This window comes from Amblyomma maculatum, chromosome 2 (assembly GCF_055883805.1).
Source record: "Amblyomma maculatum isolate TAMU_Amacu chromosome 2, ASM5588380v1, whole genome shotgun sequence".
Classification (NCBI taxonomy): Eukaryota; Metazoa; Arthropoda; class Arachnida; order Ixodida; family Ixodidae; genus Amblyomma; species Amblyomma maculatum.
This window is the reverse complement of record NC_139345.1, coordinates 108617921-108641715: the sequence shown is the minus strand read 5'-3', so window position 1 is coordinate 108641715 and position 23795 is coordinate 108617921. Positions and strand designations below refer to the sequence as shown.

The 23795-nt window shown below is 48.4% G+C and overlaps 1 protein-coding gene and 1 pseudogene across 1 annotated transcript in view; both read left to right on the top strand.

Moving 5' to 3' along the window:
- The window catches only part of LOC146199524 (putative serine protease K12H4.7), a 56711-nt gene that overhangs the window by 11789 nt on the left and 21127 nt on the right, over positions 1 to 23795 (top strand). Inside the window, exons 3-4 of the mRNA XM_084595031.1 lie at positions 4337 to 4572; positions 12105 to 12240. Coding sequence (XP_084451157.1) covers positions 4337 to 4572; positions 12105 to 12240 — 372 coding nt within the window. The remainder of the gene's footprint in view (positions 1 to 4336; positions 4573 to 12104; positions 12241 to 23795) is intronic.
- On the top strand, positions 584 to 640 carry LOC146199525 (U2 spliceosomal RNA; annotated as a pseudogene).

The following is a 23795-nucleotide window of genomic DNA, read 5'->3' as shown; positions in this document are numbered from 1 at the left end:
GTGGTCGCCGGAACGCTGCCGTTAAGTGCGATCGCACTCTAGTCACATGACGCACCTGACTTGGAACAATGCCTTGCGCCGATATCTACAAGCTGTGTATGAGACCTGGGCGCGTATCACTTTCACAAGGCAGTTGGTCCAGACACGGTTGCTACTTTTTTTGGAGACACTTAGGTTGCCGCTGTTCTCACCAGCTTATCTACACGTGCGTATGCCAGCAAGGAACAGTAGGTGTTGCTCCCATGTGGGTGACTAATTTTTAAAAACACATACAGGCAGGGATAGCAAATACCCCGCCAAGCAACAACACAAGGACCGACAGTCAAGGCAACCAATCAGTGCAGTGAAAACAAACATTGGTACACTTCATGACCGCCTCACTTAAACATTTGTTTCTTTTCTGACGTAAATTTTGAGATTGATTGATTGAACATCGTTTATTGAATAGGAAGGCTCATGGTCATGGATGGGGGTAAAGGGGAGCAGGCAGAATCTTAGTTGTTTGCACAGGTCGTCACTCAAATCATATTGCTCTGACCAGGCCACTAAGGGAGCCATATACTTGACAAATATCATTTGTCCAAAGTGTAGTATCTGTTCTTAACAGCTTAATATCTGTTACGGTTTCTAATTTTGAGACGTACGCTTTCACTATGCACACCTGTGGCAGCTTCTGAAGAACGCAATTGTTCAGTTTAAAAATTATGCTAAATCGTTATAATTTGAAAACTTTGTCCTGTTATATGTCTTGAAAATCAAGATGTGTCTGCTCTGAAAATTTGAAGGTCTAAGTTGGAATTCAAATCACTTTACCAAAGCTTATATGTCACAGTAGAGAAAACTTAGATTGGAATTAATTTTCCGCTAGTCGCCCTAACACACGCATGTCACGTACTAGCAGAATATGAAAAATCTATACGCAAATGCACATGCACATCCTGTATCCTACAAGGGGAGAAAAATAGTTACGGGTAATCCGTAATACATAAGATTGAAAGGAATATAGTGACGAATTTTCTTTGAGCTTTACGCCTTTCTACATCGTCTTTCATTATGCCAACTTGGAAGTAAATTGCATAGCTCTTTCTTGAAATTATGTAGTTAAAACATTATTAAAGTGACTAGGTTTTTGTATGCACCTACGTGGAAATGGTTCATCGATTAGACTAGGGAGCAGTAATATTCAGGATACCTTTACACCTTCCACGTCAAATGGTTTACAAATCGTCTCACTGATGAGCATGCATCAGTTCAAAAGTCTCATTTGCTGTTAAAATTGGAAAGTTTCGCGGCGTGTCCTGCGCGCAGCATATATGCTTCAGTGTACATCCCATCGAATTTTAAATAATTAGGGCTCTCGTAGACCTCCACGCCAGAGAAGAAGGCGCCGCCTACGTGGACGCGGCGGAGTATCGAGGGAACACCGACGCATACGCGGCGGTGGTTGTCGGGGCATCGACGGGTGCAACGAAGACCGCGGTGAGCGTCCGGACTCGAGAAGCGCACCGGGCGGAGGAGGTGGCCATCGCCTTGGCCGTTTCCGACCCCGGATGCACTACAGTGTTGTGTGACTCTAGAACGGCAGTGAAGAACTACGCCAAGGGTAGGGTATGTAGTGAGGCCGCGCGCATACTGGGCAAGGCCGAAGACATCGAACGCAAAAGTCCTGTGGTGATCAAGTGGTTTCCGGCCCACATGGGCAGTGACGTGTCGGAACGCGGAAACGTGAACCACAACGAGACGGCCAACTCGGCCGCGCGAGGACTAACCAACCGCGCGGCTGCAAGCACGGCCGACTCGGAGTCTTGGTCGCGGCGCAGTGCCAAGGACAAGATGACCACCTTCAACGAAATAGTGAAATGGTACAGACTGAACAGACAGACTATGCCGCCACCTCACCCGGGGCTTACCCGGAAGGAGGCAGTGTTATACAGACAGTTACAGACAGGGTCCCTGCTTACCCCGGTGCTAGCTAAGCACATGTGTCCGAGTGTGCACGCGAGCGACATGTGTAGACTATGCGCGAAGGAGAGAGCCACCGCGGCTCACATCCTTTGGGACTGTAGAGTAAATCCGCGCGAAGCCAGCGAGAAGACGACGATCCCGCCGCAGCTAGAGGCTGCAACGAGGAGCTGTGATCAAGAGACACAACTCAAGGCCGTCCAGCAGGTCTCGGCAGCTCTAGAGAGGCAGCGACCGAGCGAAACCGAGGAGAGGGGGGGCAGCACCCCCAAGAAGGGGGCGGCGGCCCTCTCGAACCCGCGGAAGTAGCGAGGGACGTAACAAGACCTCAAGGAGCACAACGCACGAGACTGACGTAGTGGCCGCGTCGCGGTAAAAGCTTGTCCTCCCTGCGTGGAGGGAGCCTAACCGATTCTGCAGGCATTTTAAATAAAAGTTGTTCTCTCTCTCTCTGCGCACTGAGCGTCGGACCTTGGTCGCCAGGGCGCGAGCGCCGTTAGACGCCATTGGGACTCCGGAATGGGAGCTACACATTGATTTGTCTGGGCCTGGGGCCAATCACCTCTTTGTAGAAAACAACTAATAATTGTTTGCCACCATCACCGCCGGGAATAGCCACCCGAGGAAGGATAGCTAACTGGGTGTATGAGGTGGTGGAAGCAGGGGTGGGAAATAAGCGAGTCCGAAGCTGACGCCATAGAGCCTCGCGGTAACTAGATGTTTTGCAGTGTGCAGGAGGGTATGCTTGGCAACCAAGACAGTAATGGTGAAACATGTCATGGAAAGAGGTGAGGGGGACCCGCGCGCAGCAGGCGAGGACACGCGCCCGAAGGCGGACTCCATTTCCTTGTGCCCGGACGGAGCGTGCAACTTCAGGCACAGGCCACATCGTTACCAGCTAGTGCGGGCCGGAACCAAGGGTGATATAGTGGTTTGAATAAGTGTTTTACGGGGAGAGACAGGGCTCGGCGAGATGTCCGACCCACGCCGAAATTGAGCATGGCTCATTTAGAATCGCTGGCAATGTTAATATCGGGAGATGTTAGCGCAAGAGCGAGGGGCCGCCTTTTTCCGCCTTCTCTGAAGAGGAAGCGGCCGCTGGGGTCAACGATTGAAAGAGCATATAAGAAAGGTAGGATGAATACTCCGCCGTATCGACATAGAGCACGTCGGTGGCAAATTGGAAAACCCGTTTTGAAGGACTCCCGTTCATTTTTTCACGTATATGAGGCAGATAAAACATAAAACATCTATGTGAAAACTAGGCCATAAAACCCGTTTCGTGGGGCTTCACACACAACTCACTCTCATGCTCATGACTATGACTGAAGCGCATGCTCGTTCACTCGCCTGATTTTCACTTTGCTTCGCCTCGGTGCCGCTGCCTCTGGAAATTGACACTCGCGCGATATTATTAAATATCTGGAAGGCTGTACGTAAGTGCGCTCTGAGATGTAAATAAGCTACAAGTGTTCACCCTTTGACCGAGATTGGCCATTGACTCGCCCGTTATCGATCATGGTTTCATAACTCTCTCAGTTAAATGAGAAAGTTTCACGGTGGTGTTGTGAATATCATTCACTCTCATTATGGTTTCAGCAAAAGCTTTCAACGAGGAACACATATATGATCATGCATCGTGTATGACCCAAATGCACGCCCTTCACAAGGGGCGGATACAGCGGCGACTCAATGGCAGGCCTATGTGGACAGTGCGTGCCGTGTGCATATGTATATATATATATATATATATATATATATATATATATATATATATATATATATATATATATATATATATATATATCATCAGCCTGACTATACCCACCGCAGGGAGAAGGCCTCTCCCATATATCTCCAATTAACCCGGTCCTGTGCTAGCTGCATCCACTTGACCCCTGCTAAGTTCTTAGCCTCATCCGCCCACATAACTTCCTGCCGCCCCCTGCTACGCTTACCTTCCCTTGGAATCCAATTGGTTACTCTTAGAGACCATTGGTTATCCTCTCTTCGGACTACATGTCCTGCCCATGCCCATTTCTTGTTCTTAATTTCGGCTAGAATATCAGTAACTTGAGTTATTTCTCTGACACACTCTGCACACTTCCTATCTCTTAAAGTTACCCTTGCCATGTTTCGTTCCATAGGCCTCTGCGTTGTCCTCGACTTAAGTAGAACCCTCTTCGTTAGCCTCCACGTTTCAGCCCCCATGGGTAAGTATATATATATATATATATATATATAGAGAGAGAGAGAGAGAGAGAGAGAGGGAGAGAGATGGGGTCAGTGCGATCCTGGCATGATCTTAATCTGATTCCTCTACTGATATATTATGGATCACATCACCACGGGCGGATCTCGTGTCTCCATGCAGGGACATGTCGGCGGACAACCTGGAGTTCCTGACTAGCGAGCAGGCGCTAGCCGATGGGGCCGTCTTCCGCGACGCCATGGTGGAGAAGTACTCGCTCGGCCCGGACAGCAAGTGGGTGGTGTTCGGCGGCTCCTACTCGGGCTCACTGGCCGCCTGGTTCAAGCTCAAGTACCCCCACCTGGCCGTCGGAGCCGTGGCTTCAAGCGCACCCCTCTACGCCATCATTGATTTCAAAGGTAAGCAAGCTACTATAGGCACCGTGCAGAAACCCAGAGGGCAGCACTCGCGGCGAACAGGCAGCGCCACGAGTGAGCGCCGGAACAGTTTGATAGGGCACGGCACGGCCGGTCTCGAGGGAGAGAGCGCTTCTCTTCTCTTACGGCCTCTCCAATGCGGTCTGTTTCCACCGCCCGCCGCGCCTCGGTGGTGTCGCCACCGCCCCACTGCTGCTCCTCCGCTACAGCCGTTCACGCGCAAGGGAAACGCGCGCTCGCTTTCAGCTTTACCCGCGTCAGTTGCAACCGGCAGGTCCTGACATTTCGCCCCTTATGGTTTATACAAAGTCCGTCATCAACATCGAAGATTTATCGTGTACGAGGAATAAAATACAGTCAACAATCCGCTCACGCGCGCGCTCCTTCGTCAGTGCGGCCGTGCACGGTCGAATGAAGCTTCGGGTACACTTCAACATTTTTTACCCCTAAGTTTTGTACAAAAATAAATTTACCAGGCTATGCAATCTGTCTTTGAATGTTTTAAGCAGGTGTAGTGCGACCTGACGTGAGTGCATGGTGAACTGTTGGGTGGAGATTCTGTCAGTCGCTACCGTCTTCGTTTAGATCAGAAGAGGCACCGGCAAAAATTCATGGCGCGTCTCAGATTCAGAGTAAAGAACAAAAATTTACTCATATAGCAAAAATTTCACTTGTCTAGTGGAGTGGGCTGTTCTAGCTTCGTTCAAAACATATCAGTCGGTTGAAATACCGAAGATGTATATAATGTAGTCTCGCGACTACTTTTAATCAAGGAAATGGGCATAAACAGTTAAGCAGAATCGAAAAGAGCGGCAAACAATAAAAAAATTGTCCTTCAAAGTTACACATTGCACTATATATTCATCAATTTATCAAAATGCGACCTGCGTCTAGAAAATTTAGGCTCAAAATCTTCCTGCACGGCTTGTGCATATAAGAAGTTGGCATCTCGGTCTTCTCTGTCACTTTCCTGGAATAACTAATTGAGAAGAAGAATTCTGAGAAATTTTTCAAATATCAAAGAAGCGGACCTAATAACATAGCTGTTGTCAATTCCTTTCGGGCAACTCAGTGTTGAGTTCTGAAATGCTGACTGAATCAGGATCTTAAGTACTTCGAGAACATTTGTGTGTAGTAGGTGCACGGCAGCTTTTTCGAAAAAAAAAAAAGCTTGTCCAATAGGGCAACAAGCTCTGGTTTCGGATAATGCAGTCCACTAGAACATTGTCTTCGTACAAGAGCGCACTACATGGGGCTGCTTCTTTCGCTAGTTTCAAGAATAGCTTAAGCGTCACACCCGAAGTTGATTAACTAAACGATATATCCAGCGACGTAAGGCGAACCGGAATATGTAACAGTGGGAAATGGAATGGTAGGAGATGCCATCACTTCCTTCAGTGCCTTGATTTTGCTCTCAGGTGAAACGTCCGTCTTGACAATGTAGTCATGTGCCGCTAGCTGTTACGGCCCTTGCATCTAGCATATGTCATTCCCTTCCGCACATTAACCTTACTTTCCCGAAGAGAGTCTCAATGGGTCGCTATACAAGGCTTGAAATGAGTCTTCAGTGAGAGTGTCCTTCTTTAACGCTTTAGAAGTTTCTTGCATACTTTCGATATAGCAGGTGAACTCATTTGTAAGTCACTGCATCGAGTATCACCTTCATCATTTATTGGCCTTTTTTTACCATTTCGAGCACAAGTGGTGTCATGAATACCAAACCATTTTTTGTTTTCATAATAAGCATAATATCATGTAAAAATTTCATTAAAACAATGTTTATTTGCAAAATTAAAAGAATGTTTATAATACCACACATTGCCTAATATATGAATTGTAATAACATTTAAAATTCAACCCTAAAACGTTTACTTTGACTGTTATACTAATACTTTATATCATGCAAGCATTTTGCAATATACATTACATTTTTATGAAATTATTTTCATCTTCGGTGCTACATGAATGGTTTCGCATTAGCGCTGAAAGACGGTTTTGCTGTTACAGACGAGTTGCTGTCATGTTAGCCTTGAAGAAACTTCGATGTGATCACTGCTCATTCAGTTTTCTTTTTGTTCCTATTCTTGTACAGGCTTGGGGAAAATTCGGATTAAAATGGACAAAAGTAGCTATCATATGCCACAATGTATGCCATGCTTGTCGAACGTTTGCTGAACGACAGTGTTTTTTATATCCGTTCACGTGTGGTACGTTGACGACATGCCGCTGCAGCATCTACCTTCTGTGCTCTTTAATTTCGGTGCTGCACTCACCACGAAACTAGCGAGCGACAGCGCGAAACCAGGCAAAAGCCACCCGCCGCCGCTGAAGCAGACGCGGAGCGAACAGTGAGCAGGTCGCGCCCCTTGCGGTGGCGGAGAGCGTAACTCAAGGAGAAAAGCTCCCATTGTTCCCGCGGCGATTGAGAAGGCCGTAAGAAAGAGTGCGCGCTCTCTCCCTCGAGACCGACCGTGGATAGGGAGACGCGCGGCCGCCTAGGCAGGGCGCGCGCTTGAAAAGGCGGCCTGCGCAACGAAATGGTAGCAGTTTCAGCCAGCTCGAGCGACGTAGCGAAGCACAAACGATGCGAGAGCCACGCGACACAAGACGGAGAGACAGAGACGAGCCCTGGCCGCCCGCTGGGCGTTTATTTCTAGGCTGGAAACACGCGAAACGGAAGACGACAGGAGAAGCGCGCGCAGTTGGAAAAGGCCGAGCAAAAAACGATGTGGGTGGGAGGGTGGGGGCGTAAAAAACACGGTAAAAATGTTGAAAAATACAAAAAACATTTGTGGCGAACGCCCCTGCTCCCAGGTGTGGTACAGCTTCACAAAGGCCAGCTCGAACGCCTCAAGCTGGGGTGGATGAGAGAAGAAAAAAAAAAAAAAGAAAGCTGCGGGGAATCGAGCGGCCGAGAAGGGTGGAACGAGTATGGGAGAAGAATAGGAATGAATGAAGCTGTAGTCGAAGAAGAGAAAAAAACCTAAAATAAAAGGGACAAGCCTGAAAACTCGAGAACGCGATTACCGGGGCCTGAAGATGCCGCAGGCACTGATATTACGCAGACGGATTTTGAAGAGCTTAAGCAGTTTTCTGGTGAGTCGGTTGCCACTTTTCTCGACGATAAAGGAAAGGAAGACAGATGGCACGGAGTCGCTGATACAGCGACACAGCTATGAGAATGGAAACTGCCTTACAGCACCGCACAAACGATCTACAGTTTCTAATACACATTCATGTCTTCCTCTCTGTCACATGTCAGAATTGTGCCATGCTTAATTTTCTTTTTCGTTGGAAGAACGTCCTGCCTCATTCCGACTTGAATGCTAGTTTTCGTTTTTTTTTAACGATCATTAATGCCTCTTTAAAGGTACTTTCAAGTCCTCTGCCACAAAATTAAGTTTTGACAGGGGAAGGTAACAGGTGGCAGCCAGCCGCTCGACAACTTGTTTGGAGCAGGATGGCATGTAATTAATGCAAGATCTGTTCAGAGTGTCCACGAATAAGTAAAAAAAAAAACATTTTTTACTTATTTTTTATTATAGTCTCGATTGAGCAGTATCGCATGAGAAACAGCTTATCATTCGAGGTTCAACAACTCAGCAGACATCGAAATGTCATTAACACAACTAAATGAATAAAGCGTATGGAATGGCACCTCCTGAATCACATCTACAGAGGAGGGCGAAGTGGACAGCGAAGGATGGCGAGGAAAAAAAAATATCAGGCTGGGGGACGGACAAAGGAAGCCGCCCAAGAGGAGAAGGAAAGTAGCGGCATAAGCGTGGAAGGAAAGAGTGTGGAAAGAAGAAAAGGAACGAGCTGAGAGAAAAAAATAATGAAAGCAAGCAAGCAAGCAAAAAAAAAGTTGCCAAGGCAAATTCGCGAAACTAATGCGCAAGACATAGTAAATGCGCCATTTAAACACTCCATTCCTGTTGATTACTCTCTGCATTGTACTGGTGCTTATGCAAGCTGTCGTAGACAGGGAAATACAGACCACAAGACAGCATAAATAAAAATTATGCAATGAACAACTGCATCCACGAGCGCCGCCCACAGGCGCGCACGGCGGTCCCAGTAGCGCTGATGCCTATGAGCTGCCCAATTTCTTTAAGTATTATTTTTTTTTTGCGGGTTGAGAAAGGATGCTAATGCAGGTGAAGGTATAGTCTGTCCTATTTCGGCAAAAATGCTTCGCGGTAAATCTGGACGCGGCAATATCCGGGCATGATTGCCAGCTCACTGCTCGTTGGAAGGCAGCGATTCGCCTTAGCGTCACTTCGCTTCGTAAATCATATTCGGTGACGCGAAAAATATTTTATCAGGCCAGTGAAAATGTGTGCAACAGCAGCAATCCAAGGTCTGCAACCTAGCAATTCATTTGTGACCATAGAATGCCGCGAATCGAAAGAACGTACGGCGAATGCGCCCCACGCACAGCAGATCCGCCGCGTCTCCGCTGCGCGGCCGGGCGCTCGTCTCCCTACCAAACTGTTCTTCCCGCCGCGAGGGGCGCGCGCGTCGCACCGCGAGTACTGCTGTCACACGGGCACGGCTGAACTCCTTTTAACTCCCTTCAACCAAGGTAGTCTTGATCTCAATGGAGATACGCACCGTGTCACACGGCAGTCCTTTAGGAAAGGAAGTTTAAGGAAGTTCCTAGCGTAAGGAGTTCCAATCATCTCCCTCGAGCAGGTAAAGGGAGTACTCTGGTTCCCCGTGAGCTTTAGTGCAGGTTTTAAAAGAAGCACTTAAGCATTAATTTTGCGTTTTTAACTAATTTTGATACTGTAGCACAACGTAGAGCATGGAAAAAAGGAAATGCGCTAATATCTAAGCATACACGCAAGAATTTTGCAAGCACATTGTGGCCAGCAGAAAGGACAAACCCACTATGCTAGTAAACGTACCAGCGCATTCCTTTCATATGAATGAAGGTACATTTATATTTTAAATTCAATTCAAACTGTTGAAAAGAAAGCAGATAAAAATTAATTTACGTGTTTCTAACTTGATTATTTTATATGCATGCACAAAACGAACAGCGCCTAATGAGACCCTGACGGCGTCTTTGAGTAGCTCGTTCTTAGCCGTGTGACACGGCGACAACTCCTTTGGGGCTGAACTCCCTGCGTGGTCCTTTATGGAAAAGAAGTTCGAGGGAGTTGGGACTTGCCCGTGTGACAGAAGTATTACTCCTGCACGGTGCCTATAGGGCGCTGTCTTCGCTGGCTGGTTCACGGTGACAGCTGCGACATGTTCGATACCTCGTATCCATCATGGCTTTAGCCGACCACGCCGAGCCATCAGAAAAGTTAGCTTTTTTGCTTTTCCTTTCTGCCAGTCTGGCGCAAGTTTGGCTTTCATGCAAGCCCTGGCTACCTTGCCAAATCGTAAATGGAGCATGGCATGGTCAGGAAACATAAAAAGAAATTAGGAGTCCGAATTTGTTCAGTACGAGACTGGCCTTTTTAACTGAGGAAACAACAGTGGGCTTAGCTGAAAATACGAATGCTTGCAGCTGACAAAAGACCCGACGCCGCACAAACTTCACGAATAGGACATTGTTCACTCCATAGCGCGAGAGTATTGCTGTTTTACCTGTGGGGTACCGACTCTCTATCCTTGTGCTCGTTCCTCTCTTCGTCAGTGGATTCTCCAATCGTAAAAAACTTCCGCTTACTGCCCCCTCGACATTTGAGGCTTGTACGCATGCTATGGGTACCAGGCAACAGCTTTGCAAAAGAGTCCCTCAATGGCCCTGTGTTACCTATCCTCCTGGCTTCAGCGTACATCATAGCAGCAAGGTTTCGGAGAAGCATCTTATTAAACATGCAAAACTGGACATCTTTTAAGATCTCAGTAAACTTCTAAAGATGTTTCTTGAAGTTTTTCTTCTTTTTTTTTTCTTCTCGTTGGTTATGGTCCCGTCTCCTTGCATCGCCGAAAGAATTTCAATGGGCCGAATTAAATTAACAAACTTATTTAATTAAACTAATAGGTCGGATGGATGAACAAACACAGCATAGTTGAGAGAAAGAACAAATAAAACACAGAGTTGGGTCGCCCTCCGGCTTAGGACAGTCCGTCGTCCCAAGCGAGCGTACGGGAGAACGTCCGTCTTCTTCCTCGCTCGGGCCGCAACTCCTCGGGCCACCCATCGCACCTCCTGGTTTTCGCGCGCTTTCCATTTCCGCGAAACGTCCTTGGTGCCCCCTCCCCCCCCGTTCACAGATTCGTGGAAAATCTTAGCCGAGGTCCAGTTCGCCGAAGCGTCCCAACCCCGGCCTTTCCACCACTGGCATTCCACTCTCAAGGACGCGCACGAGATTTACGACCGCGCTTTACACATACAAAATAAAAAAACAACACCAAACGGACGCTCGACGGGGTCCGCCGACGGCGTTCGGAGCCTGGCGCGCTAACCACCAGGCCAAACACCGAACGGCAGAGTGCCCCCCAATGCGCGAGACCCCTCGCCCCTCAAGAAAGACACAAAACAGATCACGCGCGCAAGCAGGGACACTTCACACTGTAATCCAAAAACAAGAAAAAGGCCCCCCTCCCCGGGTACGGGCGCCGCTCCGCCCGCGCGCCTCGCGGGCCGGCTGCCCGAAACGGCAGGAAACACAAACACACACAAAAAGAAAACACGAGAAAACATGCACTGTTGACGACCTTACAATCTCTTAATTACCTGCACCTCAAATATTACTGGAGTAGAAAATGCCATTCGCGGCAACTTGCGGTCTCTCTAACACGGTGGCGCTGCCGTATCCCATTCCTAAATTCCTATCTTCACAGGTCTGGTTCAGCACTTTCTCCTGCCTGCACATTTTGCGTAAACAGGAACTACTGAATCATATCTTATTGTTTTGCTGCCGCTTCACCACGTTGAGAAGGCGGTTGTTAGAAAAGCCATGGCAATAGCTTGTCCTCACTGTAAGTAGCCCGATATTATTATCATTTGGACTCTATTTATTCGTTATTTCAATGAATCAGTTTCGTCATACAGAGTCGTTTTGACTCACGCGAGGTGAGGACAGCGGGCCTCACCTTCTCGTGCCTAAGTGTCAAATGTGGCTGAAGGAGCTAATATTGATTAGACCCGAGTTCAAAACGCGCTTATACATGGCCAACGAGAAAATACATCCTGCCAGACATGAACGCTGTAGTCAAATGAATTCTGGATATATAGGAAACGCATTACTGTCAACCGAAGGTAAAAAATCAAAGGCAGCTGAGAGTTCGATGGAGTGGGAAATGTTTGGAAACTCGCTGTTGCACAACAAGGTGTTAGTGGCTTTTGCCTAGCAGTGGACTTAACCATGTGATTAATGAGGAACTGATCGCAACGTCTATTGAGGATAAGCAGCGTGAGAGATATCATCCCAAAAAAAGCTTTTTTTTTTTTTTTAAATGCCGTCCATATCCCTCGCAAATAGCCACGTCGGCTATCCCTCTAGATCATTTTTCCTTTGTCTATGTCGTTGTTGGGCCATAACCTGCAGAGTACCTCCGAGTGGTGCGCGACTCGCTGGCGACGACGGGACCTGAATGCGACAGGCAGATCGAGCGGGCTGTGGACCACCTCACCTACCTGGCTGGCACTCCTGAAAACTGGCCAGCTATCAAGGACATGTTCAAGTGAGCACACTCCCGTCAGCTTACGTCGATCGATGTCATTTGCAATAGCTATTGCTTCTACAGAGCAGCACAATTCCAGTGCTGCCGTCTAATCTCTGAAATGTATGCATATATATATATATATATATATATATATATACCACACCCGTTTCTCTGCGTGGGCCTTGCCGTCACTGATATGCACACGCACTGCAATGAATCTGCATTATTAAGGCGGAAACCTTAATAGGCTATGTTGGTGAGGCCAAAACGGGGATATACAAAATACGGACGGTTTAACTCAATCACGGAATATCGTGCAGCAGCAGGGCGTTTTGACAGAACTGCGTTTGCTGTGTCTCAATTATTAAAGGTTATTTCGCTGCGTTAATCAGACGGCCATGCTTCCAGACCACACATTGCATGTGTGCTTCAGCACTAGAGGTTCCGAAAGCACTGCAGAATCTTCAGAGGAGAAATGCGAAAGCCCCGCCACGGTGATATAGAGGTTGAGATGTCCGACTGCTGGTGGCGGTGAAAACTTTTACTGCCAAAAAATGTAGACCCGGCCCCTCCTTTACATGGCGCGATGCAGCCCTTAGAGAGCAAGGGACAGCCCTTGGAGGGCTGTTCGATTCAGGGCGTTGATGACCCAGCGATGATCTGTAACAGTGGAGCTGGCCATGAGAGTCTCCCAGTATGACTCCGCTATGGTTGAGGATGGAGGATGCGAGAAGGTAGTGCATGTGACGAGGACGTGAAGAAAGTCTCCCGGTTTCCCGCAGAGCTTACAGGAGGACAGGAAGTGATCGGGGTAGCGGGCATGAAGGAGAATAGCGTAGGGAGCAGTACGTGCTTGTAGTCGGCGCCAGTGGGAGGCCTCGGTTAGGGTTAGGAAGGTAGCTGCCGGTGCGTAACCACGCCGACTATCTCGGTAGTTGGTAAGGCAAGCAGACACTCCCCGGCTGGCGTAGGGGATTCGACTTCTGTCCGGAAAGTGAGACTCGGGCGAGAGAGTGGACCTCCTCGTTACCCGGGAGGTCTGCGTGTGCTGGGGTCCAGATGAAGGTACCCCCCGGGGTGGTGCAGTAGTAAGACGCCCGACTACTGTGCCGGAGTACCCGGGTACGAATCCGACCTCGGCGGCTGCGTTTCGATGGAGGCAAAACGAAGGGGCGTCCGTGTGCTGTGCGATGTCAGCGTGGCTGGCTGGCTGTGGCTGTAGGAAGAAGCAAAAGAAAATGCACGGGCCTGCTACTGGCTCTGTAGCTGAGCCACCTGATTTTTTTTTTAAAGCTGAGCCACCTCCGCTGCCTCGTGCGGACAGAAGAGAGAAAGTAGAAAAGAAAGAAAAGGAAGAGGGAGAGAAAGACGCGCGCCGCAACAACGGCCGTCATCCACCACCTAAACGGTGGCGGGTGCAATGACGGCCTACAACAGATAAAAAAATTACCGACGATTACGTTACTTCCTAATGCGAAATTTGAGCGCAGCAAATAAGCTGTTTCACCTTTTCGATAGATTGAGGCAAAGAAATCGAGCAACACATGTATGCACTATCACAGATTTTTTTTTTATTTTTCACACGTATTCCTTTAACAAAGACTCCACTAACAGTTCTTGACAGTCATGAAGGAAGCTTAGTGGTCGGAGAAATAGACTGATGTATGTTCGACTTGGTACACCAATGCTTGATTCTCAAAGACGAGATCTATACAAGTGCCTCGCGAGGTTGTCACAGCCGTGGGACGCGTTACGAGCGAGAGGAACGGGATGTTCTCCCGCATAAGTGTGAAGAAATTCCTGTTTGTCTTTATGTCAACATTCGTCTCGCTCATGGCTCAGAAAGAACTGGCAGATAATTTCGCAGTGGCGAACGGCAGCGGCAATTTCGGCTCGGGCGGTGCAGATATACAGATCCGCCGCCCACCGATCTGGCTCTCTGATTGCCACCGCACAGGGGTTGCATTGGAGGAGGAGCGAAGAAAGGAATTAAGTTCGAGCCGGCGCTTTGACAACCGGAGACTCGCAGGAAGAGGGGGGAGGGGGGCGGCGTGTACACCCAGCGGCAAACGATGGGGGCAGAAGCGCGCGCAGCAAGCGGACAACGTGATAAAGGGAGGAGAGAAGAGATAGCAGCGACTGACTGATGCTGCTGACGCCGATAGTGAGTCAACCCCAGCTGCGGAGTTGGTTTCAGGGACAACGCCGCTGATGCCGACGCAAACAATATGATACCCTCGCTTCCGCAGCGCCAAGAACCAGGTCTAGCCGTGGGAAGGTGGTCACGTGTTCGTCGACGTGCCGGGGCCTACGTGAAATAACCGGCGCGTCGGCAACTGAAGAGCACCCTATCCGCCACACAGGAACAGGGGGGGGGGGGGGGGGGGGGGTACCCTCCTCTCCTCTTTCTGCATGGCGGCGACGGTGTTCTATGCAGTCACGTTATCTTGACTCTCTAGCGGCGTCAGCGGCATCCAGCGATATCAGTCGGTCGCTGCTAGCGCTGGGGGGATGAAAGGGGGGCGGAGCTGGTTACGAGGCCGACGCCGACGCGAAACCCAGGAACGGACGCCAAAGAGCTGCGCTCTAAAATTCTGTGGCAGGCTGGCCTGGCCCCCGCCGCAAGCGGCGGTGACCTACCTGTACCAGCCCCATCAGGGGAGTGCGATGTCAGCGCACGTTGAAGATCCCCAGGTGGTCGAAATTACTTCATAGCCCTCCACTATGGCTCCTATTTCTCTCTATCCACTTTAACTCCACCTTCCTCCATTCCCTTACGGCGCGGTTGAGGTATCCATAGAAAACAAGTGAGACAGTTACCGCGCCTTTCCCTTCCTATAAATCAATCCAAATGAAGGTTACAAGGTGGACGGGATGCCAAGAGTGGAGAAGCCGAGCCGCGATGCGGGATACCAGGCCATTGGCGAAATTTGATAGTGCTGATTTTGAGTCGGAGAAAATTTTGGTAGCAGAGAATGGAGATGAGAGCGAGCGCAATGGCTGCAGCAATTTCGGGGGAGTCTGGTGATGCAGCCTGATGCCAGTAATCGGGTCTATTGTTAGCGACGGCGAGTACCCTGCGTGAGCCCGACGAGTACTCTGTCACGTCCACGTAGGCTACTTCGGAACTGCCGCCGTACTCCTGCTGTGCCGGAGTGCCCGAGTTCGATCCCGACCGCCGGCGGCTGCGTTCCGATGGAGGCGAAGCGAAGAGGAGTCCGTGTACTGTGCGTTGTCAGGGCACGTTAAGGATCCCCAGATATGTGGTCGAAATTGCTCCGCAGCCCTCCACTACGGCTCCACTTTCTCTCTTCCTAATTTCTCTCCCTCTCCCCTTATGGTGCCGTTCAAGCGCCCGCAGAAACAATTTTAACAAATACGGTGCCTTTCCCTTCCTGAGAACCAATCATTATTATACTAGATGCGAAAGCCAATGTTAGAGAAAGCCTGAGCGTTGCTGCTGCACAACGACATTGCGCGCCCTTTGTCGAACACAACCCACGTGCCGTTGAACGTATCAAAGCACAGGTATTCTATAATTGGTTTACAGGAAAGGAAAGACGCAGTATCTGTCACTTGTTTCTGTGAATACCTGATGTCCCTCAGAATTGTCAAAGGTCAAGCCGGCTCCAGAGATCAGGTTTTTGCGAGAATGCAGGTAATTGAGCTGCAGCGCTAAAAATTGATTATGCAGGCTAAAATATTCGAATACCAACACGTCTGCTCAGTTGTTTCTGTGAATACCTGATGTCTGTCAGAAATCTCAAAGGTAAAATCGGCTTCAAACGGGTTTTTGCGTGAAGCGGGGAATTGAGCTGTAGCTCAAAATTGATCATGCATTTGCAACACCTCTGCTCTTACAGTGCTTGTAAGGGAGGTAGCCCGCTACGATATTGATTATATGTGAAAAGATTCAAATACCAACACGTCTGCTCGGTTGTTTCTGTGAATACCTGATGTCTGTCAGAAATCTCAAAGGTAAAATCGGCTTCAAACGGGTTTTTGCGTGAAGCGGGTAATTGAGCTGTAGCTCAAAACTGATCATGCATTTGCAACACCTCTGCTCTTACAGTGCTTGTAAGGAAGGTAACACGCTACGATATTGATTATATGTGATAATTCAGAACGCGATTTGAAAGCTGGGCAGGTATTGATTCCCTTCTACAGCAAAATGTCATCCTTAGCGGGAAGGCAGAGATTAGACTTCTGTGACATTTTTTTGTCCACTGCTTGCATTGTTGTTATTCCCAGCGGAACCAGTAAAATATCATATTGAAACCCTTACTTTATTCTCTGAGAAATAAATAAAGAAATTGCCGACGATTACATTACTTCCTAATCAGAAATTTGAGCGCAGCTCACCATCTTTTTCAGCTTTCGATATATTGAGGCAAAGAATTCGAGCAAGACATGTATGTACAATTACAGACAACTTTTTATGTTTGACGCATATTCCTTCTTCAAGAAACACTGCACTAACAGTTCTTGATCTAAGCGCATATGTGGCCTGCGCTGCAACAGGAAAGGCGGCGGTGGCACTATGCGGAGTAACTGTGTACGCAGCAGCAGACGGAGGCCGGTTAACTCGCTTATGGTTTAGGCAGGCGGTTCGTACTGGCGAATGGCGTGTGGGCTACCGAGCGTTGCATCGAACACAACCAGAGTTCCGTTGGACGCATCAAGGTTTTCCGGTGTTCTAGGCAGAATCCATTTTTATGCCGGGAACATGCGATGCCGTCCTTCTTTCCTTCTTCCTTTTCTTTCTTCTCTATTTTCTCTTCTGTCTGCACGAGGCAGCGGAGGTGGCTCAGCTACAGAGCCAGTAGCAGGCCCGTGCATTTTCTTTTCCTTTTTCCTACAGCCACAACAATAACAACAACCGGCAGATGCTTTCTTGCTACACTCAGTCAACCTTCCGCTGCGGCTCACGCATGCACAGTGCAGATGGTTACGAAGGACAACGGGGAGGACAACGAGGGACGCCGCGATACGCAGGAATGGGCGCCAAAGAGCTGCGCTCTAAAATTAGAGATTTGGTTTGGTTTGTGAGTTTTATCGTCCCATAGTGACTCAGGCGATGAGAGACACCACAGTGGAGGACTCCAAACATTTCGACCACCTGGGGTTCTTTAACCTGCACTGACATCGCACAGCACACGGGCGCCTATTGTAAGCTGTAATTACACCCGCCGCCGCTTCGGTGGCGGACGACGGCCGTTGCGACGCGCGTATTTCTCTCTCTCCTTGATTTTCTTCCTTTATTTTCTCCTGTGTCCTCACGAGGTAGCGGAAGTGGCTCAGCTATAGAGCCAGTATCAGGCCCGCTCATTTTAAGGCGAAAGCCTTTAATGGATCATGCTGTCGTTGTTGTATGCCCGTGGTCTCCAACATGAATGCGCCTCCGAACAAATAAACCTCTGCTACAACCAATGTAATCAATTTTAAGGCGTCTGGCTCCCTAAATTCCGGTGCTTCTATAGTTTAAGAACCGCTGGAGCATGCAGTAAGCGCAGTAGCTCCCTAGTTCAGAATCTCCCGAATCAGCCCTTAAAATCTCGACCGAAGATAAATCCTGAGAGTGAGCCCCAGCAGACACATGATGTGCTGTTGTCTGCTGTATAGAGTGCATCTTTTATTCAACATATGTTTTTTAAAGGTCTTGCAACGGAACTGCCGCTCAATTAATTCGGGTTTTGGTGATCTCCTCTGCTTAGTACTGAAAATTTACCCGGACATTATTTATCAAGAGTCCTGGCTTTCCTCTCAAAAAAGATTCTCTCTTAACAACTTTCGGGCGTTTAGATTAGATCGCCCAGGCAGGGGCGGTAGGTTAGGGGTTTTAGTTTCGTCTAAATTGTGTCATAAGGTTTCAGTTTCATATGAATGTCAAGATTGTGAAATACTTGGTTTGGAGTTTACGCTGCCCGGTTGTACCCCTTTCACTCTGGCCAATGCGTACTTCCCAAATGGCGTTCGTTGTACTTCGCAGCTGGATTCTTTGTTAACTCCATCGTTGTTCTCAAAACCTTTTATATTAGCGGTTGATTTCAATTCGCATCATATTTCTTGGGGTCTGAAAACTGATTCTCGTGGGCGTTAGTTGTGGGACTAGATTCAGGACAATGGCCTTTATTGCCACAATTCTGGGGATATCGCGCACCTTCATGCGGGGACCGTTGTCATCAACTTTGGGTCTTACTTTTTCAACTGCGTGTCTTATATCATCGTGCGCAACCATAGATAGCGGAACCAGCAGTGATCGATCACCTTTCTATTACCTATAATTTACTTCTTTCAAAATTTTTCTACAGGGCTCGCCAGAGGCTCTTTGTAAATTATATTTAATACGAAACCACTCTTCGAACTTCCCTTTCGTCTATTTCCCCTTCTGGCGCTCATTCATTGGCGGAGTCTGTGGTGTCATGGCTGCACGATGCGATTGAACCGGCTGAATTTTCTGTTGCCTCATCAAGTCAGCACTCAAATTCCTCTTGGTAGAATCTGACTGCACACTTGCTTATCGGTGCACTCGTGCACTCGTGCTTAGCTTGCCAAATTGGTTCTACTACTAAAGAATCAAAGCCTTGGCTATCTCATTGACAATATCAAACAAATTTCTTTAACTTCTATTCAGGTGAAAACAATAGAGCGCATAATTCATTCGCGTTTGTCTCAGTTCATTTCAAGAAATAAAATTATTTCTGCCAGACAGATTGGCTTCCGTCCAGAATGCTCAATATGGTCTGATCACATTGACCCGAAGAGCAGAATTCGTTTGGCTAGTCGGTCTCGTGAAATATCTGCTCGAGTAACTTTGGATATTTCAAAACCTTACGACAGTGTTGATCACAGACTACCAATTTCTCATTTGATGAATTGTCAATTTCCGAACTACATATTCGCCTGGATTCGATATATTTATTAGGAACTTGATTGGGCTTTTTCACTCCGCCTTCCTGATTATGCCCCCACATTTATTGCGGACTTTTTAGCTATTGTTTTAGCCATCCGGAGAGTTTGTTTAAATCACTGCAATGTTATTGTAGTGACGGACGCTCTTTCAGTCTGTACTGCCTTGACTTCTTCAACTGCATATTCTTTGCGTCGCCAGTTTTATGACCTCGCGCCGTCTCATATCCGCGAAATTAGACTTGTGTGGGTTCTTGGCCATTGTGGAATTTCAGTGAATTAATCCGAGGACTTTCTTGCGTCCGCTTCTTTGAATGGCCTTATCCTGTCATCAATTCCACACTTTTCTTTATGGGTGGCGGCGCGATTGAAACAATTTCTTTGGATGAAACCCTCAAATTCGGCCTTTATATTTTTTGACGACTTCCGGCATTTGAGGTAATAAATAAATAAATAAATTGGTTCACAGGAAGGGAAAGGCGCAGTAACTGTCACACTTGCTCTGTGGACACCCGAACCGCGCCGTAAGGGAAGGGAGGAAGGTGGGAATGAAAGTAGAAAGAGAGAAAGAGGAGCCGTAGTGGAGGGCTACGGAGTAATTTCGACCACCTGGGGATCTTTAACGTGCGCTGACATCGCACAGCACACGACGCCTCTTCGTTTCGCCTCCATCGAAACGCAGCCGCCGTGGTCGGGTTCGAACCCGGGAACTCCGGCACAGTAACCGGCATTTGAGGTATAAATGGAATCCTGGACATTGCTTTTCCCTTCAGTGCGAGATTTGCCTGACAAATTTCAGGTGCAGGGTTCCTTCCCTTAACTTTTATCTTCATAGATCGGGTTGTTCTCCTTCAGCCATGTATTCATACTGCAATGAACCTGAGACGTTGGAGCATTTTTTCCTGACCTGTCGCCATTTCGCCTTCCTCCGAAAACACTTTCTTGAAATTCGATTGATTGATTGATTGATTGATTGATTGATTGATTGATTGATTGATTGATTGATTGATTGATTGATTGATTGACTGATTGATAGGAAGGGAAAGGCGCGGTAACTGTCTCACTTGTTTTCTGTGGACACCTCAACCGCGCCGTAAGGGAAGGGAGAAAGGTGGGAGTGAAAGTGGAAAGAGAGAAAGAGGAGCCGGTAGTGGAGGGCTACGGAGTATAATTTCGACCACCTGGGGATCTTTAACGTGCGCTGACATCGCACAGCACACAGACGCCTATTCGTTTTGCCTTCATGGAAACGCAGACACCGAGGTCGGGTTCGAACCCGGGTACTCCGGCACAGTAGTCGGGCGTCTTACCACTGCACCACCCCGTCCTTTCAAAAGTTTATCTATATCCTTGGCTGTTCCAAATTTACTTTCCGTCTCGGCTTCGGGAGATGGTTGGTTCGAAACCCACCGCCGGACACCCACCGGTAAAAAGGGGTACAAGCAGACCCCCGGCCTGGCGACCAGCATCCTCAGTTTCTGGTCCGATTCCCTTCTAGGTGTGCCGATTCCGCAGCTTCTCCTGTTCAGGTTCTTATTGCGTTGAAATTATTCCTTTTTGTTTTCCGATCTGTAAGGCCTTTTTCTGTCGTATTGCATATTTATATGTATTAGTTGTTGTTTTTTATTCCCATATCTAACAGCATAACTCCCTTACTACTGGTTTCACGTGTGGCCAATCTCTCTCCTGTGTATTTGCCATTATTTGAGGGCACAACAACAACATCAACAACACGAAGTTTAGCGCAGTGTGGTAGATACGACTTTCCCTACCCCTCCTTAAAGCGCGATCCGGTGTCCACAGTGTGTGACTGATATTGTGCCTTTCCACATCAGTGTAGTACTAATAACAAATGCCTAACTAGTCACTAACTAGTATTAATTAGTCACCCCGCCGGGGTGGCGCAGTGGTTACGACGCTCGACTACTGTTCCCAAGGACGCGGGATCGAATCCCGGCCTCGGCGGCAGCTTTTCGGTGGAGGCGAAAAGCAAGGCGTCCGTGTGCTGTGCGATGTCAGTGCACGTTAAAGAACCCCAGGTGGTCGAAATTTCCGGAGTCCTCCACTACGGCGTCTCTCATAGCCTGAGTTGCTTTGGGACGTTAAACCCCACAAACCAACCAAACCAACCAGTATTAATTAGTCATTAGGCATAAGTAAATAGTCATGAGTATGACTATGACTGGCTCGGACGTCATCACATGGTGACGTTATGACGTTATGACGTAATCAGTCGTGACGTTATGACCGGATCTGACGTCATTATTTCACATCCAGTCATGTCTAATAACCAGAAATGACATCATAATGACGTCACATCCGATCATGCCGCCACTACTGGTGATGACGTCACCAGGCGATTCACGCATGCACATTGGTTATTCGCGGCCTCAGCCGGTAGGTGGATGCTCTTGGCCCTACGTAGCTGGGATTGGAGGCTGTGAAGGAGGCTTCGGGGTCGAACCGAACATCGTCGCTATTGATGAACGCAGCAAATGCTTTGGAATGGGGGGCATATCCGACCATGTATAAGGCTAAAGTGAATATTCTGGTTCACGTTAAGCCCATTCATCCACAAGCCAAGAGTCACCGTTACTTCCACTCCATCGGTAGAACGTAAAACGACCTTAGGTAAGCGGACCAGGCATTACAGGGCGCAATGTCGTACGCAGGAAAGGCCGTGCCTGGCCTGCGACCGCCGCTTCTCTGACCTTCAGGTTATAGATGAGATAGGCGGATTGTAGGACGAGCACGTTTCTCCACCATGCATGTTTCATTCACCGACACCACGCTATCACGGGCCAGCGAACCAGGCAGAGCGGAAGCGTGACGCCACTGTCAATAATCCGTCGTGTGAATTAACATTTAATCATGTCCTGAGCGTCGACATAGTCGCCTCATGCTAAACGCGTGCTAAGAGATGAACAGCGCGCTCGCAGAGCGGAAGAGAAGTAGAAACAGCTTTTCGCTGAGATTTTTGTGGTAAGCTGTAGACGTTGCATCCGTTTTCTTCGTCCCTTGTACGGTAGCGAATATACGCTATTGGGAATGCATACGCAGCGCAATAAAAAAGACGGGGAACAACAGATGAACGGACAAGCGCTAAACTCAACTGATTTTATTCGAGGATGAAGCGCACATCTACCGTTAAACCTAGTTATAGCAAGATTGTAAGAAGTCCACTATTTTTCGTTACATCCAGGTTTTCGTTATATGCAGTTTTCACGTGAAGACTCGAAAAGACAACGCAGAATGGAAAGCAAAACAACAATTAAATTACGAAAAATTAGCTTGAAAGTGTTTACAGTACATTCCTGTTACTTGAAGGTATAGAAACGGCGGAAAGTTCGGTGATCGCGTCGAGGGGGCGGCATGACTGCGCGCCTCCACCTCCGCCGTGGCTCGCACTAGCTCGCACGACGCGTCTACGAGAAGGGCGGGGAGAGAGCGGTAGCACCGCCGCCGGACGAGGAGGCGCTTTCTCCACCACGCTGCACGGCCGGTCTCGAGGGGCCAGTCGTGCACGTTGTAAGAACTTTTTAAGGTCTATTCACACTTGCGAGTCGCGAAAGGCGTTTGCCTGTTCTCGCTACCGAAGCACGAGAGCTATCGGCTCCGGAATCGCGCGAGGAACCGCGTGACGGCGATAGGCGCATATTGCTCGCCCCGTGTCTTTTAACGCGAAAGCTTTACCAGCGGCCTCCCACTTTCACGGTACGTCAGCACAGAACGAAATGTAAAGCCTGCGAAGCGAGGGGGACCCTCGACCATATACTTTGGGAATGACCTAAGTCTCCGGGCGCTAGGGACAGCATTAAAAGTAGAGAAGCCTGGGTAACCCTGCTGCGAAGCGACGTCCCCGCTGACCAGCAGAAAGCCGTCCGCCTGGCGGCTGAGGCCGCGAATAACCAATGTATATTCGCCAGTCCTTAGTCGCGGAGGTTCCAGCCCCCGTTCCTCAGGCCTGCGTGCCAGGAGCGGGGAGTAGGGGGGCTCCTAAATCGGTGGAAATTAAAGTTTTAATCAATCAATCAATCAAGAGAACGAGAACACGACAGCAAGCGCTGAAGTCCGGTTTGAAGCATCTCACGTACAGTACGTGACCCGAGCCTTATGGCCATACGACTAGCTTTATGAGTGAATTCCAGCGAGTGATTACTTTCATAAGTACGGCGGGAGCAGTATTATATGTCTCTACCGGAAATTTGTTTCTTAGTTGCTTTTGAACATTAACTATTGTGCTGCCACGTTAGAGAAGCGAAACCAGCGGAGATGTATGCGTTTGCCACGTTGCTGCGCCGTCTGCGCTGAAACGCAGCGCGTTGTATCAACTGCGGTCGTTCGTTCCGATCATAGACGAATTCTTCTCATGTCAATTTGTATTTAACCGTCATGAAACTAGTGCGGTTCTGACAAATTTTCAGTAATTAAGCACTAGCAAAGCGACAGTCAACAACCGCAACATGTTTGTTACATGGAGTTTTCAAATATACGCGCTTCAATGGGGGCGGAGCTGGGGAATCGAAAAGTCTTCGTAATATCGAGAATTTCGCTACATGGTGGTTCGTTGCATAGAGGTTTAACTTTATGCACTTCTTCTTTCGTGAGCAGATACAGGAACTCGTACAAATGGCCGAGCAATCGCAAAAGATATGCCTCAGATA